The sequence below is a fragment of the Lepidochelys olivacea genome (assembly GCF_965140295.1).
Source record: "Lepidochelys olivacea isolate rLepOli2 genome assembly, chromosome: 8".
Classification (NCBI taxonomy): domain Eukaryota; kingdom Metazoa; phylum Chordata; order Testudines; family Cheloniidae; genus Lepidochelys; species Lepidochelys olivacea.
Genome location: NC_140418.1, coordinates 42,421,683 through 42,435,699, shown reverse-complemented (window position 1 = coordinate 42,435,699; position 14,017 = coordinate 42,421,683). Strand labels below are relative to the sequence as shown.

At 52.9% G+C, this 14,017-nt stretch overlaps 1 protein-coding gene across 7 annotated transcripts in view; it reads left to right on the top strand.

Moving 5' to 3' along the window:
• NOS1AP (nitric oxide synthase 1 adaptor protein) overlaps window positions 1–14,017 on the top strand; it is a 175,471-nt gene that overhangs the window by 109,654 nt on the left and 51,800 nt on the right. For 4 of the 7 annotated variants that reach the window (XM_084636806.1, XM_084636805.1, XM_084636808.1 and 1 more), the window contains exons 4-6: window positions 8,177–8,250; window positions 9,110–9,218; window positions 10,662–10,791. In XM_084636806.1, coding sequence (XP_084492932.1) covers window positions 8,177–8,250; window positions 9,110–9,218; window positions 10,662–10,791 — 313 coding nt within the window. The remainder of the gene's footprint in view (window positions 1–8,176; window positions 8,251–9,109; window positions 9,219–10,661; window positions 10,792–14,017) is intronic. The other 3 variants (XM_084636807.1, XM_084636809.1, XM_084636811.1) reach the window with 1 other exon arrangement.

Below are 14,017 nucleotides of genomic sequence, written 5' to 3'. Positions count from 1 at the left end.
GGAATCAATGACATACAGTAATGGCAAAGTTCTTGGTTCAGGCTTGCAGCAGTGATAGAATAAACTGCAAATTCCAATCAAGTCTCTGGAGTACATGCACAGCTGGGATGGGTCATTCAGTCCTTTGTTCAAAGCTTCAGTTTGTAGCAAAGTCCCCCCAGAGGTATGAAGCAGGATTGAAGACAAGATGGAAGCGCTGCAGCAGTCTTTTATAGTCTTTTGTCATGTGGCCTCCTTTCTTTGTTCCAAAGACATGCATTGGGGCACATGGCAAGAAAAAACCTTAGAGTTCTGTCCATAGGCATGTCCCTGCATGCCTTGCTGAGTCACAAGGTGTATCCGCCTTCTTTCAATGCGTCAGTTGTATAGCTGATGGTCCTTAATGGGCCATCAAGCAGGCTAGACAGAGCTGACACCAACTTGTCTGGGGTGTTCCCCAGAAGCATAGCACAAGTTTGAAATACAGACAGTATAGAGCCAATATTCATAACTTCAACTATAAAAACAATACACATATACAGATAGCATAATTATAGCCAGCCAATCATAACCTTCCCATAGACACCTCACACCTTTGTACAATATTTGCTGCAAATATATAACAGTGGTTGCAACAGTTACAGATTCTATCAATAACGTCACAGCAAGACACATGGAAAAGAATTCTCTGTAGTAAGTCAGAGCCCTCCCCATCTAGTGCCCCATCTCTGGCAGCTGGAGATATTTGCTGCTAGAAGTCACTAGGCAGTCCCATCAGACCATCCCCTCCATACACTTATCAGGCTCAGTCTTGAAGCTAGTTAGGTTTTTCACCCCCACTGCTCCCCTTGGAAGGCTGTTACAGAACTTCACATCTCTGATGGGTAGAAACCTTCATCTAATTTCAAGCCTAAACTTGTTGATGGCCAGTTGATATCCATTTGGTCTTGTGTCCACATTGCACTTAACTTAAATAACTCCTCTCCCTCCCTGGTATTTATCCCTCTGATGGATTTATAAGAGAGCAATCCTCTCTCCCTCAGCCTTCTTTTGGTTAGGCTAAACAAGCCAAGCTCTTTGCTGATATATCCAACACTGGTGGCAGAGAATCTACTGCCATAGAGCCCTGGTGGGATCTTCTCGGGAGCCCAGGAAGCACTCTCATATGCCTGAGACTAAGTCTGCCTTGAAATCAACTTCGAAGAAGTTAGGACATATGAAGCCCTCTTGGGCTGAGGTGCTGGGCTTGCTTAGAGCCACATCTAAATCCCAGAGGCTTGACAAAAAAGCCCATAAACATCAAGCTCTGTCAGTGCTGGAGCACGACCCATGAGTACTGTCAACCTTGTCACCTCCCAAACTTTGGGTCCCTCAGCCCCAATGAAGACTGTTCACCGCCTGCACCATCCTCATCAGCACCCTCTCCAGTTATGATGGTCTGGACAGAAACAGCCCCTCTTACTCCAGGGAGAATTGAGTCTTGTGCACCTCCACGTGACATCTCCGTATTCCTGGATCCAGAATACCCTCCATCGGGTCCGTTCCTGTCCAGTAATGTCAGAACACCACCTGGGGAGTCGACAGCTCAGAGAAAAAGTTTATCACCTGGTTCTTCCTGGAGATACAACTTCCCTCCAGCCACTGAAAAGACTTACGCTACCTTGGGACGAACCTCAGCATTTAGCTCAACGTAGCTGGTACCCCATGAAATGGGGGCCTCCGCATCCCCCTTTTGATCCTTCCTCCTGGCCATATTGGGACCCTGGAACCAGTACCCCCCTGAAGAGAGTCTTGTCTGCTAGAGAGTAACTCCTCCTAAGGAGGCACTTAGGCCCCTCCGCCCCCTGGATCCTTTCAAAGAGGAAGAGCAAGACGTATTGGATCCAGTGGTTCCACTGGAACCTGCAAAACTGCCATCATCATCTCCAGACAAAGCAGTGACCCCTATGTCTCTCTCCTCTGCCGATGATGTCAGGTAGTTCCAGGATCATCTTCGTAGAGTTGCTAGTGAGCTTCAGATTCTTCTGGAAGAGGTTCAGGAATCCCAGCACAAACTCCTGGACATCCTTCACTTATCTGGATCCAACAAAATAGTGTTCCCTGTTAATGAGGCTATAATGGAGCCAGGTAGGGCTGTTGGCACACCCCCCGCTACCTGCATTCCCACCCCCAAGAGGGCAGAAAAATATTCTTATGTGCTGGCAAAAGGGGCTGAGTTTTTTTGTTTTCTCACCCCTCTCCCAACTCTTTGGTAGTCCAAGCAGCTTCCAAAAGGGGTAGACAGCAACACCCCCCACTCCCCCCCCAGTCTACCCCTGTGAACAAAGAGGGTAGACGTCTAGACCTACTGGGGAAAAAGGTCTTTTTTCATCATCCAGCTCCAGTTTAGGATAGCCAACTACCAAGCATTACTGGCCGAGTATGGCTTACTGAGCTATTCCAAGTTGGCAGAGTTCACAGACAGCCCTCCACAACAGAACAGAGCTTGTTTCAAGGCACTGATAGACGAAGACAAAGACCGCTCTCCAATCTGCAGTGTTGCCACAGACATCTCTAGAGCCATAGATATGGCCATTATTATGTGCAGAGTCATGGCACCATGTATCAGGGTTCCCTAAAGAGGTTCCAGAATACTGGGGAGGACCTCCCCTTTGGTGAATCATAGTTGTTCAGTCAGAAGTCAGACAAGTCCCTCCATACCTTAAAGGACTCTCTGTGGATATATACACCTATCCCCAAGGGAAAGTTCCATTGACAGTCATATAGAGTCTAGACTTAGACCCATGGCTCAACAATTTTTTCATCAGAGGCCCTACAAATCACCACTCAAAAGGCAGAAGGTTCAAGGGACCCGTGTCCCTACATCTGTGGCAACAGGCTCAGCTTCCCAATCTCAGCCCCCAACAAGGCACTGTTTTTGACAGGACCTCAAGAGCTGCTGCGAGCCACTGAGTCTGACATCGCCCAACCATGTCACACCACTTGGAGGTCATCTAACACTCCAACACCTGGAGTGCAATAAGCACAGACCAATCTGTGCTGAATATCATCCTCTCTGGTTATACGATTGAGTTTGCATCTCTGCACAACCCCACTCTCAAACAAGAGGTACACTACCTATTAGACCAAAGAGCAATAGAACATATCCCTTCTCAATACCAAGTGAGTGGCTTTCACTCAACTTACTTCATGATACCCCAAAAGAAGGGCAGATGGAGACCAATTCTCAACCTCCACCAACTAAACGGCTTCAGGTCCCGGAAAAAGGCAAATATAGTGCCCATATTTAAAAAAGGGAAGAAAAAGAACCCAGGGAACTACAGAGCGGTCAGTCTCACTTCAGTCCCCAGCAAAATCATGGAGCATGTCCTCAAGGAATCCATTTTGAAGCACTTGGAAGAGAGGAAGGTGATCAGGAACAGTTAACATGGATTCACCAACGGCAAGTCATGCCTGACCAACCTGATTGCCTTCTATGATGAGATAATGGGCTCTGTGGATATGGGGAAAGCAGTGGATGTGATATATCTTGACTTTAGCAAAGGTTTAGATACCGTCTCCCACGGTATTCTTGCCAGCAAGTTAAAAAAGTATGGATTGGCAGAATGGCGTATAAGCTGGATAGAAAGCTGGCTAGATTGTCGGACTCAATGGGTAATGATCAATGGCTTGATGTCTAGTTGACAGCCGGTATCAAGGAGAGTGCCCCAGGGGTCGGTCCTGGGTCCAATTTTGTTCAACATCTTTATCAGTGATTCAGATGATGGGATTAATTGCACTCTCAGCAAGTTTGCAGATAACACTAAACTGGGGGGAGAGGTAGATACGCTGGAGGGTTAGGGATAGGGTCCAGAGTGACCTAAACAAACTGGAGGATTGGGCCAAAAGAAATCTGATGAGGGTCAACAAAGCAAGTATTTGCATTTTAGTACATTCCATAGCTATAGCAGTATGGTTTTTTATTTTTATTTGTTTTTGTATTTTTGTAGCTGGGACAGAGACCTTCATTTATTTTTAATTACCTGCACTTAGGAAGGAAGAATCCCATGCACCTCTACAGGCTGGGGACCGACTGGCTAAGCCGCAGTTCTGCAGAAAAGGACCTGGGGATTACAGTGGACGAGAAGCTGGATATGAGTCAGCAGTGTGCCCTCATTGCCAAGAAGGCCTGTCAGTAGATCTAGGGAAAGATGATTATTTATTATTATTCCCCTCTATTCGGCACTGGTGAGGCTACACCTGGAGTATTGCGTCCAGTTTTGGTCCCCCCACTATAGAAGGGATGTAAACAAATTGGAGAGAGTCTAGTGGAGGTCAATGAAAATGATTAGTGGGCTGGGGCACATGACTTATGAGGAGAGGCTGAGGGAACTGGGGTTATTTAGTCTGCAGAAGAGAAGAGTGAGGGGTGATTTGATAGCAGCCTTCAATTACCTGAAGGGGGGTTTCAAAGAGGATGGAGGTAGGCTGTTCTCGGTGGTGGCAGATGACAGAACAAGAAGCAATGGTGTCCAGTTGCAGTGAGGGAGGTCTAGGTTGGATATTAGGAAACACTCTCTTTCACTAGGAGAGTGGTGAAGCACTGGAATGGGTTATGTAGGGAGGTGATGGAACCTCCATCCTTAGAGGTTTTTAAGGCCCGGCTTGACAAAACCTTGGCTGGGATGATTTAATTGGGGTTTGTCCTGTTTTGAGCAGGGGATTGGACTAGATGACCTCCTGAGGTCTCTTCCAACCCTAATATTCTATGATTCATTCACAAATTCAAGTTTCATGTGGGCATGCTGGTCTCTATAATATCATCCCTAGAAAAGGACATGTGGTTTACAGTTCTGGATATGAAGGATACCTACTTTCATGTCAATATTTATCTCACTCACAGGTGCTTCCTCAGATTCATGGTGGGCCCCGACCTTTTCAGTGCAGCATACTCCTTTTCAGTATAGCAATTAGGACACCGTAGCCAATTGGGAAGCTGCTAAAATTAATTAAGGCTAATCAGGACACCTGGTTTAAAAAGGCTGTCACTCCAGTTAGTCAGGTGTGTGCCTAAGGAGCTGGGAGTGAGAGGACGTGCTGTTGGAGAACTGAGGAGTACAAGCATTAACAGACATCAGGAGGAGGGTCCTGTGGTGAGGACAAAGAAGGTATTGGGAGGAGGCCAAGGGGAAGTAGCCCAGGGAATTGTAGCTATCACGCAGCTGTTCCAGGAGGCACTCTCGACAGCTGCAGTCCACTGGGCCCTGGGCTGGAACCCGGGGTAGAGGGCAGGCCCAGGTTCCCCCCAAACCTCCCAACTCCTGACCCAACACAGGAGCTTCCACCAGAGGTGAAGGTCTCTGAGCTGGTCCCCGACCTACATGGTGGATCAGCAGAAACTGCAGGGATTGTTCTTACACTTTTTTCCCCAGGCTGGCCAGTGATGAGGTTATCTGAGTGAACGGCAGATTTGAGCCACGAAAGTGGCCAAACTGAGGGCTGCCATGAATCTCTGAGGTGAGCAAAATCCACCAATAAGCGCAGGTCCCACCAAGGTAGAGGAGGAACCTTCTCTCAGTACATTCTTTCTCTAAAGACATCTGGCCTATCCATCAGCTCCTCACTAGTCCACCTGGCAGTGATGAGTGTGTGCCATTCTCCCGTTCAAGAGCACTCAGTCTTCACTCACCCACTGACCACCAGATTTTGGAATAATCAAAACCATCCCCCCCTCTTCCCAAGCCTGTCCCTCAGTGGGACTTGAACCTTGTTCTGTCTGCACTCAAAAGGCCACCCATAGAGCCCCTAGCTTCCTGCTCCATGTCCCTACTCTCAGTGGAGGTTGCATTTAGCCATCACCTCAGCCGGAGGGTTGGTGCGCTTGGAGCAATGATAGCAGATCCTCTGAACTCCGTGTTCCATAAAGATAAGGTTTTGTTATGTTTACACCCCAAATTTTCTTTCAGTTTCACTTGAACCAATTGATCCACTTACCTGTGTTCTTCCCTAAACCACACACTTCCTGACAGGAGCAGAGATTTCACACCCTTGATGTGTGGCATGCCTTGGCCTTTAACCTACACAGAACACGACCCATCAGGAAGTCCCCAAGACTGTTCATTGCGATAACAGAAACTCAGGGGACAGGCGAGCTCCACCCAGAGGATCTCCAAATGGATCTCTGGCTGCATTTTGCTCTGCTATCAGCTCACAGACTCTAAGGTCGGAAGGTGTCATAATTATAAAGGAAAGGGTAAACACCTTTAAAATCCCTCCTGGCCAGAGTAAAAGCCCTTTCACCTGTAAAGGGTTAAGAAGCTAGGATAACCTCGCTGGCACCTGACCAAAATGACCAATGAGGAGACAAGATACTTTCAAAGCTGGAGGGGGGGAGAAACAAAGAGTCTGGGTCTGTCTGTGTGATGCTTTTGCCGGGGACAGAACAGGAATGGAGTCTTAGAACTTAATAAGTAATCTAGCTAGATATGCGTTAGATTATGATTTCTTTAAATGGCTGAGAAAATAAGCTGTGCTGAATGGAATGGATATTCCTGTCTTTGTGTCTTTTTGTAACTTAAGGTTTTGCCTAGAGGGATTCTCTGTGTTTTGAATCTAATTATGCTGATTTTTACAGAGGTGATTCTTTTTACTTTTTCTTCTATTAAAATTCTTCTTGTAAGAAACTGAATGCTTTTTTCATTGTTCTTAAGATACAAGGGTTTGGGTCTGTGGTCACCTATGCAAATTGGTGAGGATTTTTATCAAACCTTCTCCAGGAAGGGGGCTGCAAGGTTTTGCTGAGGATTTTGGGGGAAAGACGTTTCCAAACGACTCTTTCCCAATAATAAACCCGGTTAGACGTTTGGTGGTGGCAGCGAAAGTCCCAGGGCAAAAGGTAAAATAGTTTGTACCTTGGGGAAGTTTTATACCACATTTATACCACTCAAAGGATGTCTTGTAAGACGAGCATGTCATTATCTTGTGGAACTCACTGGCACAGGATGTCACTGAGGCCAGGAGCTAAGGAGGATTAGAGATCACAGGGATAGGGGAAACACCCATGGTTACAGGAGATGGGACCCTCCTGCTTCAGGCACGAGCCCTCTACATACTGGTGGGGTCAGGAAAGCGTTTCTCTGAGGGGCAGGGTAGTAAATAATTGTCCACCAGCCAGCTTCCTGCCCTGTCCTTTGAAGTAGCTGGTGCTGGCCACGGTCAGAGTCAGGACAGTGGAGCAGTGGATTGTGGGTCTGACCTGCTTGGGCACATCCTAGCTTCCTACTCCAGGCCTGGGCTCGTATGCCTCAGCTGCTGGGAAGCAGTGTGTCCCACTGCAGGAGCCATCATGTCTGGGCACCTTGACTGCTCACCTCTTCCTAGTGTTGACTTGGCTTCATTGGCCTTCCTGGGAGCAGCAGGTGCATTGCCCCTTGTGCTGTTTCAGTGCTGGGGCTGCGACACCCAGAGCTGTGGGCAATGAGTGAAATCAATGGACAGGCCTCTAGGCAGTCCCTTGTCTGGGGTGGGTTTGGAAAGCACCTGGCACACTTTGGGGTCTGCCCAGACCCCTCGCAGAGCTGGGGATGTGGCAGCCAGTGCTCCCAAGAGGCTCAGAATGGGGACAGTGGGCGGCTGCGGGTCAGAGCTGTGGGGCACTGGCATTGCTGTGTGTGTAAAGGCTCAGGGCTCTGGGTCAGCACTGAATAGCTCAGCAGTGCTGAGTATGTGGAGCCCAGGGCTGGAATGGTGGGGGGCTGAGGGGCATTGCCAGAGCTGTATATGTGGATCGCAGGGCTGAAATAGCAGGGCAGGATTGTGGTGCGCCAGTAGATCTCTCTTTGGGAGTTGGCACAGCACCTGGCTATGCTGTCTGGCTCTTTGCAACACTCCCACCAGTCATATCAACAAGCACGGAAGTGCCCCCCCGCCACCTTTTGATTTGCCTCTCAAAGCCGAGAGTGCCTTGGAGCGCAGGCTGGCCCAAGGGATGCCCACAACTCCGCTGACACCTGCCATCGGAGTCAGAGGGGGAGAACACAGGAGAGAAGGCAATTGCAGAGAACAGGAGTGATGCCTGGGCAGATTGGAAGTGGGCCCAGGTCACACATTGTAAAGAAGGGGCAGGAAGATTAAATGTAAAAGGAAGGCAAGATTTAGAGGGCCCTGTACTGCGCCGTGCTGATGAGCTATGGACAGCACCTAACATCCTCATTTACAGATGCCTTCATTGCAGAAAAGAGAGTGGACCTGGGACGAGAGCAAAATGCTGGTGATGCAGGATCCCATCTACAGGTAAGAGCCCCTCAAGGTGGAATGCAGCTCCCCTGGGCTCTGACGCTGCCCAGCGAGTGCCCGGGGGTGCCTGGAGCTGCCCTGGGCTCTGACGCTGACCAGCCAGTGCCCTTGGGGGTTCCTGGAACTCCCCTGGGATGTGACGCTGCCCAGCCACTGACACACAGCCCACTGGACCCTATACATAGAACCCAGAGGGGGATTGTCTGCAATGCAGATGCTGGAATTTTAGGGCCCCCAAGGTCGCCCCAGACAGGCAGCTGAATCAGAGCCAGGCCAGGAATCACTGAGCCCCTGTGAACGAGCCGCTTCGAGGGAAAACCGTTCTCTGGCAGGGATTAGAGCCGCCCACTGGTGCCCCTCCAGACCTGGGGCAGGGGAGTGGAGTGGCCCTGGACCCCAGCAGGCCTTAGGCCCACTGGGCCTTGTCTGAGACAAGGAGCTCCTGCAGCGGGACGGAAGAGCAGGGCTCCATGCTCTGCCAGCGACTAAGGTAGGGGTTAGCATGTGCTCTGTGCCAACCCGTTGCCTTCCCCCGCTGGGCACCATCATTGCCCGACTCTTAGCTTGCCCAGGGAGCTGGCTGCTGTGGAGAGCTCCTGAAAGGCACATGCCCCAAATCTGCCCTCTGGCCCGGCAGGGGCAGGGCTCTCGGGGGCTTCTTCCCCCATCTCTGCAGCTGCACTGGTAGGGCTGGGCTAGCGGATGCTGCTGGCTCGACGAGGGGCAGAGCCCTGTGGATCGGCTCAGTCAGGCGTACTCCACCTGCCCCACAAGTAGCGTGGGTGAGGCCTCCCGGCCTGCTGAGCACCACAGATGGGGCTTGGATTACAGATGTCCCTCCCCTCTCTCCCTGCAGGATATTCTACGTGTCCCACGACTCCCAAGACCTGAAGATCTTCAGCTACATCGCCAGAGATGGCTCCAGCAATGTCTTCAGGTGTAATGTCTTCAAGTCCAAGAAGAAGGTACCTGCGGCAGGGATGCGGGGTCCCTGGGAGGTTGCAGGGAGGGGTGTGGCAATGCAGCTGACTCAAATGCGCTGTGCCCATGGGGAGGTCCTGGGGAATGGCTGTTTCTTGGATACCCTGTAGCTCCCGGATTCTCCCTCCAGTGCCACCACCAGCCTGGGGCAAGGCAGAGCCCCAGGAGCTCCGGGTGTGCCTTGCCTCGAAGGCATGGTAAGGGAAGCAGCACTCAGCCCCCTCCTCACACGCTCTGCTACCCAGAGCCTTCTGGCCACTTCCTCAGGGACTGGCCAGCAAGGAGCTGCCCAACCTCCCCACAGCCATTGTCCCACCATGCACTGGGCAGAGCCAGCAGGGTCCTCTCGCTGCAGTGGAGGATTCTTTGTGCCGCACCCCCAGGGTCAGCTTCCTCAGCAGATTGGCCTGGCCTGGGCTGCAAAGCCATCCCCGGCTCCTCACTGCTTCTGTCCCCTCCCATCACCTGATGCAACTCACCATGGGCAGGGCAGGGGTGCTGATGCTGTGACTGATGGGTCAGAGGGCGCAGCGGGTGGCCAAGCTATTCCCGTCGCACAGGAACTGCAAGGCTCGGGCTCTGCTCTGGCGAGCTGCCATTCCCCAGGCCTCAAAGGGACTGGCCATGCCGGCTGGTTTGGATGTGCAGGAACACAGGATGTGAGGCTGACAGGGCTGCGAGACCCCTTAGGGCAGGACCATGCTGCCCTGGCCTGCTGTTCTCAGAGAGCTGTGGTCACCTCTTCTCCTGTCCCCTCCCTGTCAGGGCAGCGGGGAAAAGCCCCCAAGCTGTTCTCCCCCTCCTCCCCCGCCCTGTGCACCAAGGCAGAGCCCCTCACTGAGAGGGGATGGGCAGCAATGGATCACACTGTGGGGCTGCACCAGGAGCCTGTGATATTTAACATCCTGCTAAAAGTGATCCTCGACAGCTGGGAGTTGACACCCACCAAGTGAGGGGCGGAGTGCTTAGAATGACACCTGGAGCCAAAGCTGGACAAATGCCAGCAGAGGCCAGTGGAGACATGATCTGAACTGTGCAGAGGGCAGAGCCGGGCAGCGGGGGCCAGAGGCATTCGGGACAGAAATCACCCACTGTTGCGAACTCAAGTGCAGCTCCTCTGAAGGTAGCACTCAGGGCTGAAAGTTTGTTCCTAGGAGCCTTGCTGGATTGGGGCCTTAGAGACCATGATGCCAGAAGGCCCCAAGAGAGATCAGAGCTCTCCCTTTGTGCATGGACTGCGGGGCCGGGGGGCTGGGATGCAGCCCTTTGCAGAGCCCTGGGCCCTCGAGCCATCCAGGGCTCCGGCTCAGCCTCAGGGTTCTCCCAGGGGTCTTGGTCAGCAAAGCCTCCCATGCTGTCAGCAACTGCAGCGGTTTGATGCACAGTCCCTACAGCCTGTCATCACAGCTCCTCTCTCCCCACTCCAGAGCCAGGCCATGCGCATCGTCCGCACTGTGGGGCAGGCCTTTGAGGTGTGCCACAAGCTGAGCCTGCAGCACACCCAGCAGGATGCGGATGGGCAGGAGGATGGTGACAGCGAGGACGTGGGTGGTCCAGGTACGCCGCAGCAGGGGGGAAAGGCTCTGTGCTCGGGACTCCTGCTGAGGGCAGGCCCTGGCCTCCAGTCGTGCTCTTAGCCGGCAGGTGTTTTGTGGCTTGCGCAGGGAGAGAGCCACCCTCCGGAGTTGGCGCCCCCCCCACCCCCCAAGAGCAATGTACAGGTGCCAGGTATTGTAGGGACGCCGCAGGGGTGTGAAGGCCAGCAGTGTCTGAAAGTGCCGTTCTGCCCCGGCTAATGGAGCACTGTGAAAACAAGGCATGCATGCGTCCTCTTCTTCTGGGATGTGGGCCCAGAGCAGGGAGTGACATTTGCTAGGTCCTGGCCTTCATCCTGTGGACCTTCCACCCCACTGGGAGCCCATTTACAGGGCTGCGGATTGTGCCAGCTGCGAGTGCTCAGGGTAGACAAGCCCCTGTTGGGGATGGTTTAGGTGTGCCTGGTCCAGCGTTGGTGTGGGGCAAGGAACTGGATCGAGGGCTCTTACAGCCCTGCAACCCTGGGATTCTCGTTTGTAGCCTGTAAACATTTACTTGGCGCACACGTAAAGCGAGAACATTGTATTAAAGCAACTCCTGGCCCCGAGCAGCCCTTCCACCTCCACCCTGGGGCTGGCCCCAGGGAATTCTCTGCTCCAAGTCGCAGTGAGCACCAAACAAGCAGCTCCTGAGCCGACAGAGTCTCAGAGGAGTCGCCTCAGCCAGGGCCCAGAAAACGAAGTTACACCGGTCACTGGGGTTACAATATGGCAGTGTGTGGGGAGGGGGCATGCTCGTCTCCTGAGGAGGTGCCAAGTGCCAGTGCCGTGGGGCGGTGAGGATCTGGGAAATGGGATATGCCCCTCCCCATATGATGGACAGAGATGGCACAGACTGGTAGAGGTGACGTGTGGGAGGCATGCGGGGTCACATGCCTCCGCAGATTGCTCGGTCACATGGTGTGGCTGGGCCCCCTCCCTGTGGGGCAGCTGAGCCTGTGAGCTGTGCTGGGCAGGGAGAAGAAGAGGCAGGAGGAACAGCTGGGAGCTGCAGGGAGGGGCTGCTGCTTTCTAGAGGGGGCGTAACTTGAGCTGTTCCAGGATTGTGCCCCCCACTATCAGCAGGCACAGGTCATCTCTGCAGACTGGATTTGGGGTGTACCACAGGTTGGGTTTGAGGGTCTTCAGCAGAGCTGTGGGGGAGGGAGGCAGCCCAGGGCTGGGGTAGCATGGGGCTGCAGGTCAGGATTGAGGGGCATTAGCAGAGCTGGGGGTGGGGAGTCCAGGGCTCAGGTAGCAGTGGGATGTGGGTCAGGATTGAGGGACAATGACAGAGCTGGGGGTGGGGAGCGCAGGTCTGGGATAGCAGGGGGCTGCAGGTCAGGATTGAGGAGCACTGGCATCTCTTCTAGGCATGGAGCACGCCATGATTAAGTGAGTGCATTTCATGAGGAGTCAAGCCGGAGCCAGTTTGGCCTGTTCTTCCCTATGTGCCAGGCTGGGCACTGCATGCATTTCTCTCTTGTCAGTCACCCTGAGGAATGGCTCCTGTGATGCATTTGCCAGGGCCCCCCGAGCACTCAGCTTCAGGCCCATCCCCCAGCTCCACTCCACCTCAGCACCCTGGCTCCTCTCAGTTACATGCTACACCAAAGTCCCAGACCATTTGGAGGGTGCCCAGTCCCCCTTCTGTGCTGATCTCCTTGCCCACCCCGTCCTTCTCTCTCTGGAACTAGGCCTGCAAGGAGAGCCAGCGACCTCTGCTCTGTGTACTCTGTCTGTCCCACCTGGTTCTCTGCTCGCCCTCCTGCTCACCCTGCCAGTGCTGAGACAAAGCATCACATGGGACGTCCCCTCAGCACAGACCTGTGCCCTCAGTGACCCACTGACAGGCAGCCCTGTTGCAGACTCGTCGCCTCTTTCTCCCCTCCTCCTAATACTGAGCTCTTACCATGGGCTGAACTCAAAACAGCATCATTAGGTTTCAGAGTCATCCCAGCAGGACGTAGGGGGCAGTTCCTACGCTCAAACCCATTGACATCCAGTCGGACAAGGGCCCCATGCAGAATAGGTTCTTCACGCTGTTCCCCTAGAAGTTATGTCAGCAAGTACTTTAGCTCAACTGCCAGCTCCAGCGTCGGCCAGCACTGATGCCTGCTCCTGCCCTAATGTTGGCCAGAGCCCATGTATCCTGCTCTCCTGCTGCCCAGTGATTGTCTGTGCAATCCCTCTGCTGTACAGCTGCACTCTGTGGAAGGTGGCTGCCTGCCCTTCTCAGAGGAGAGTTCTCCAGAAAGTGAGCCAAGCACAAAGCAAGATAGGGCTGCATCCTGAGCCTGCCCACAGCCTGAAATCGTCTTTTGGAGGGCTGTGAACCACCCACCCACCTCCGTCTCAGAGGGGTGACCTGGAAGCCTACTGCTGACAATTTGAATTTTGCCATGAAATGTTCACCATCAATCGTTTCTGCAGGAACAGCCAGTGAATGTGTTCCTCTTGCATGCCCTGCTCTCCTCTCCTGCATTTCCAGGAGCCAAGAGCCCAGGTAGTGATACCGTTCCTATCCAAGGGCATCGAGAAACCTGCATGCGGTGCCAGCCATTCCCCGTACTTCCGCTCATCCTGGGTCTCTTGTGGCTGGCTCACCGTAACGCCCTTCTCATTTGGCACAAGCTAAAATCTCACAATTCTGTCAACAGCACTGCTTGACCCCAGGAAGTGGGCAGCACGCAGTACCCCAGCAGTCACACACCAGGGTAGCTGGCCCCGCAGAGCCGCCCAGTGATTCCGGTCCTCGACTTCCATCCAAATACAGCAACTTCAAAGATGTCATCAAACCGCCTGCAGGCACCTTGCCCCACACAGGGACTATGGTTGCCCAGTCGAGCTACAACTAGGGGCAAACATTCCCTTCAGGTGTATGGACACCATGTCGGAGCCTGAACTGGCCACACTCTGCTCCAGCTAGCCAAGGGCTTTATTCCTAAATCCACTTTGCCTGCCAGAGCCACAGTCCTTTTTCTTATTTAAAAAAAATGTTGGAAGCCTCAGACTATCAGGCCCTGAATCAGGTCACCATTAGAAACCGATACCCATTACCACCAATCCCCAAGCTAATGGACCACGTGAGCACTGCCTGGGTACACACAACGCTAGCCCTGCAGGGGGCACGCAACTTAGTACAGGTTAGAGCTGGGGACAAATGGAAACCCTCCATTCGAACACATTATGGGCACTTTGAATATCTC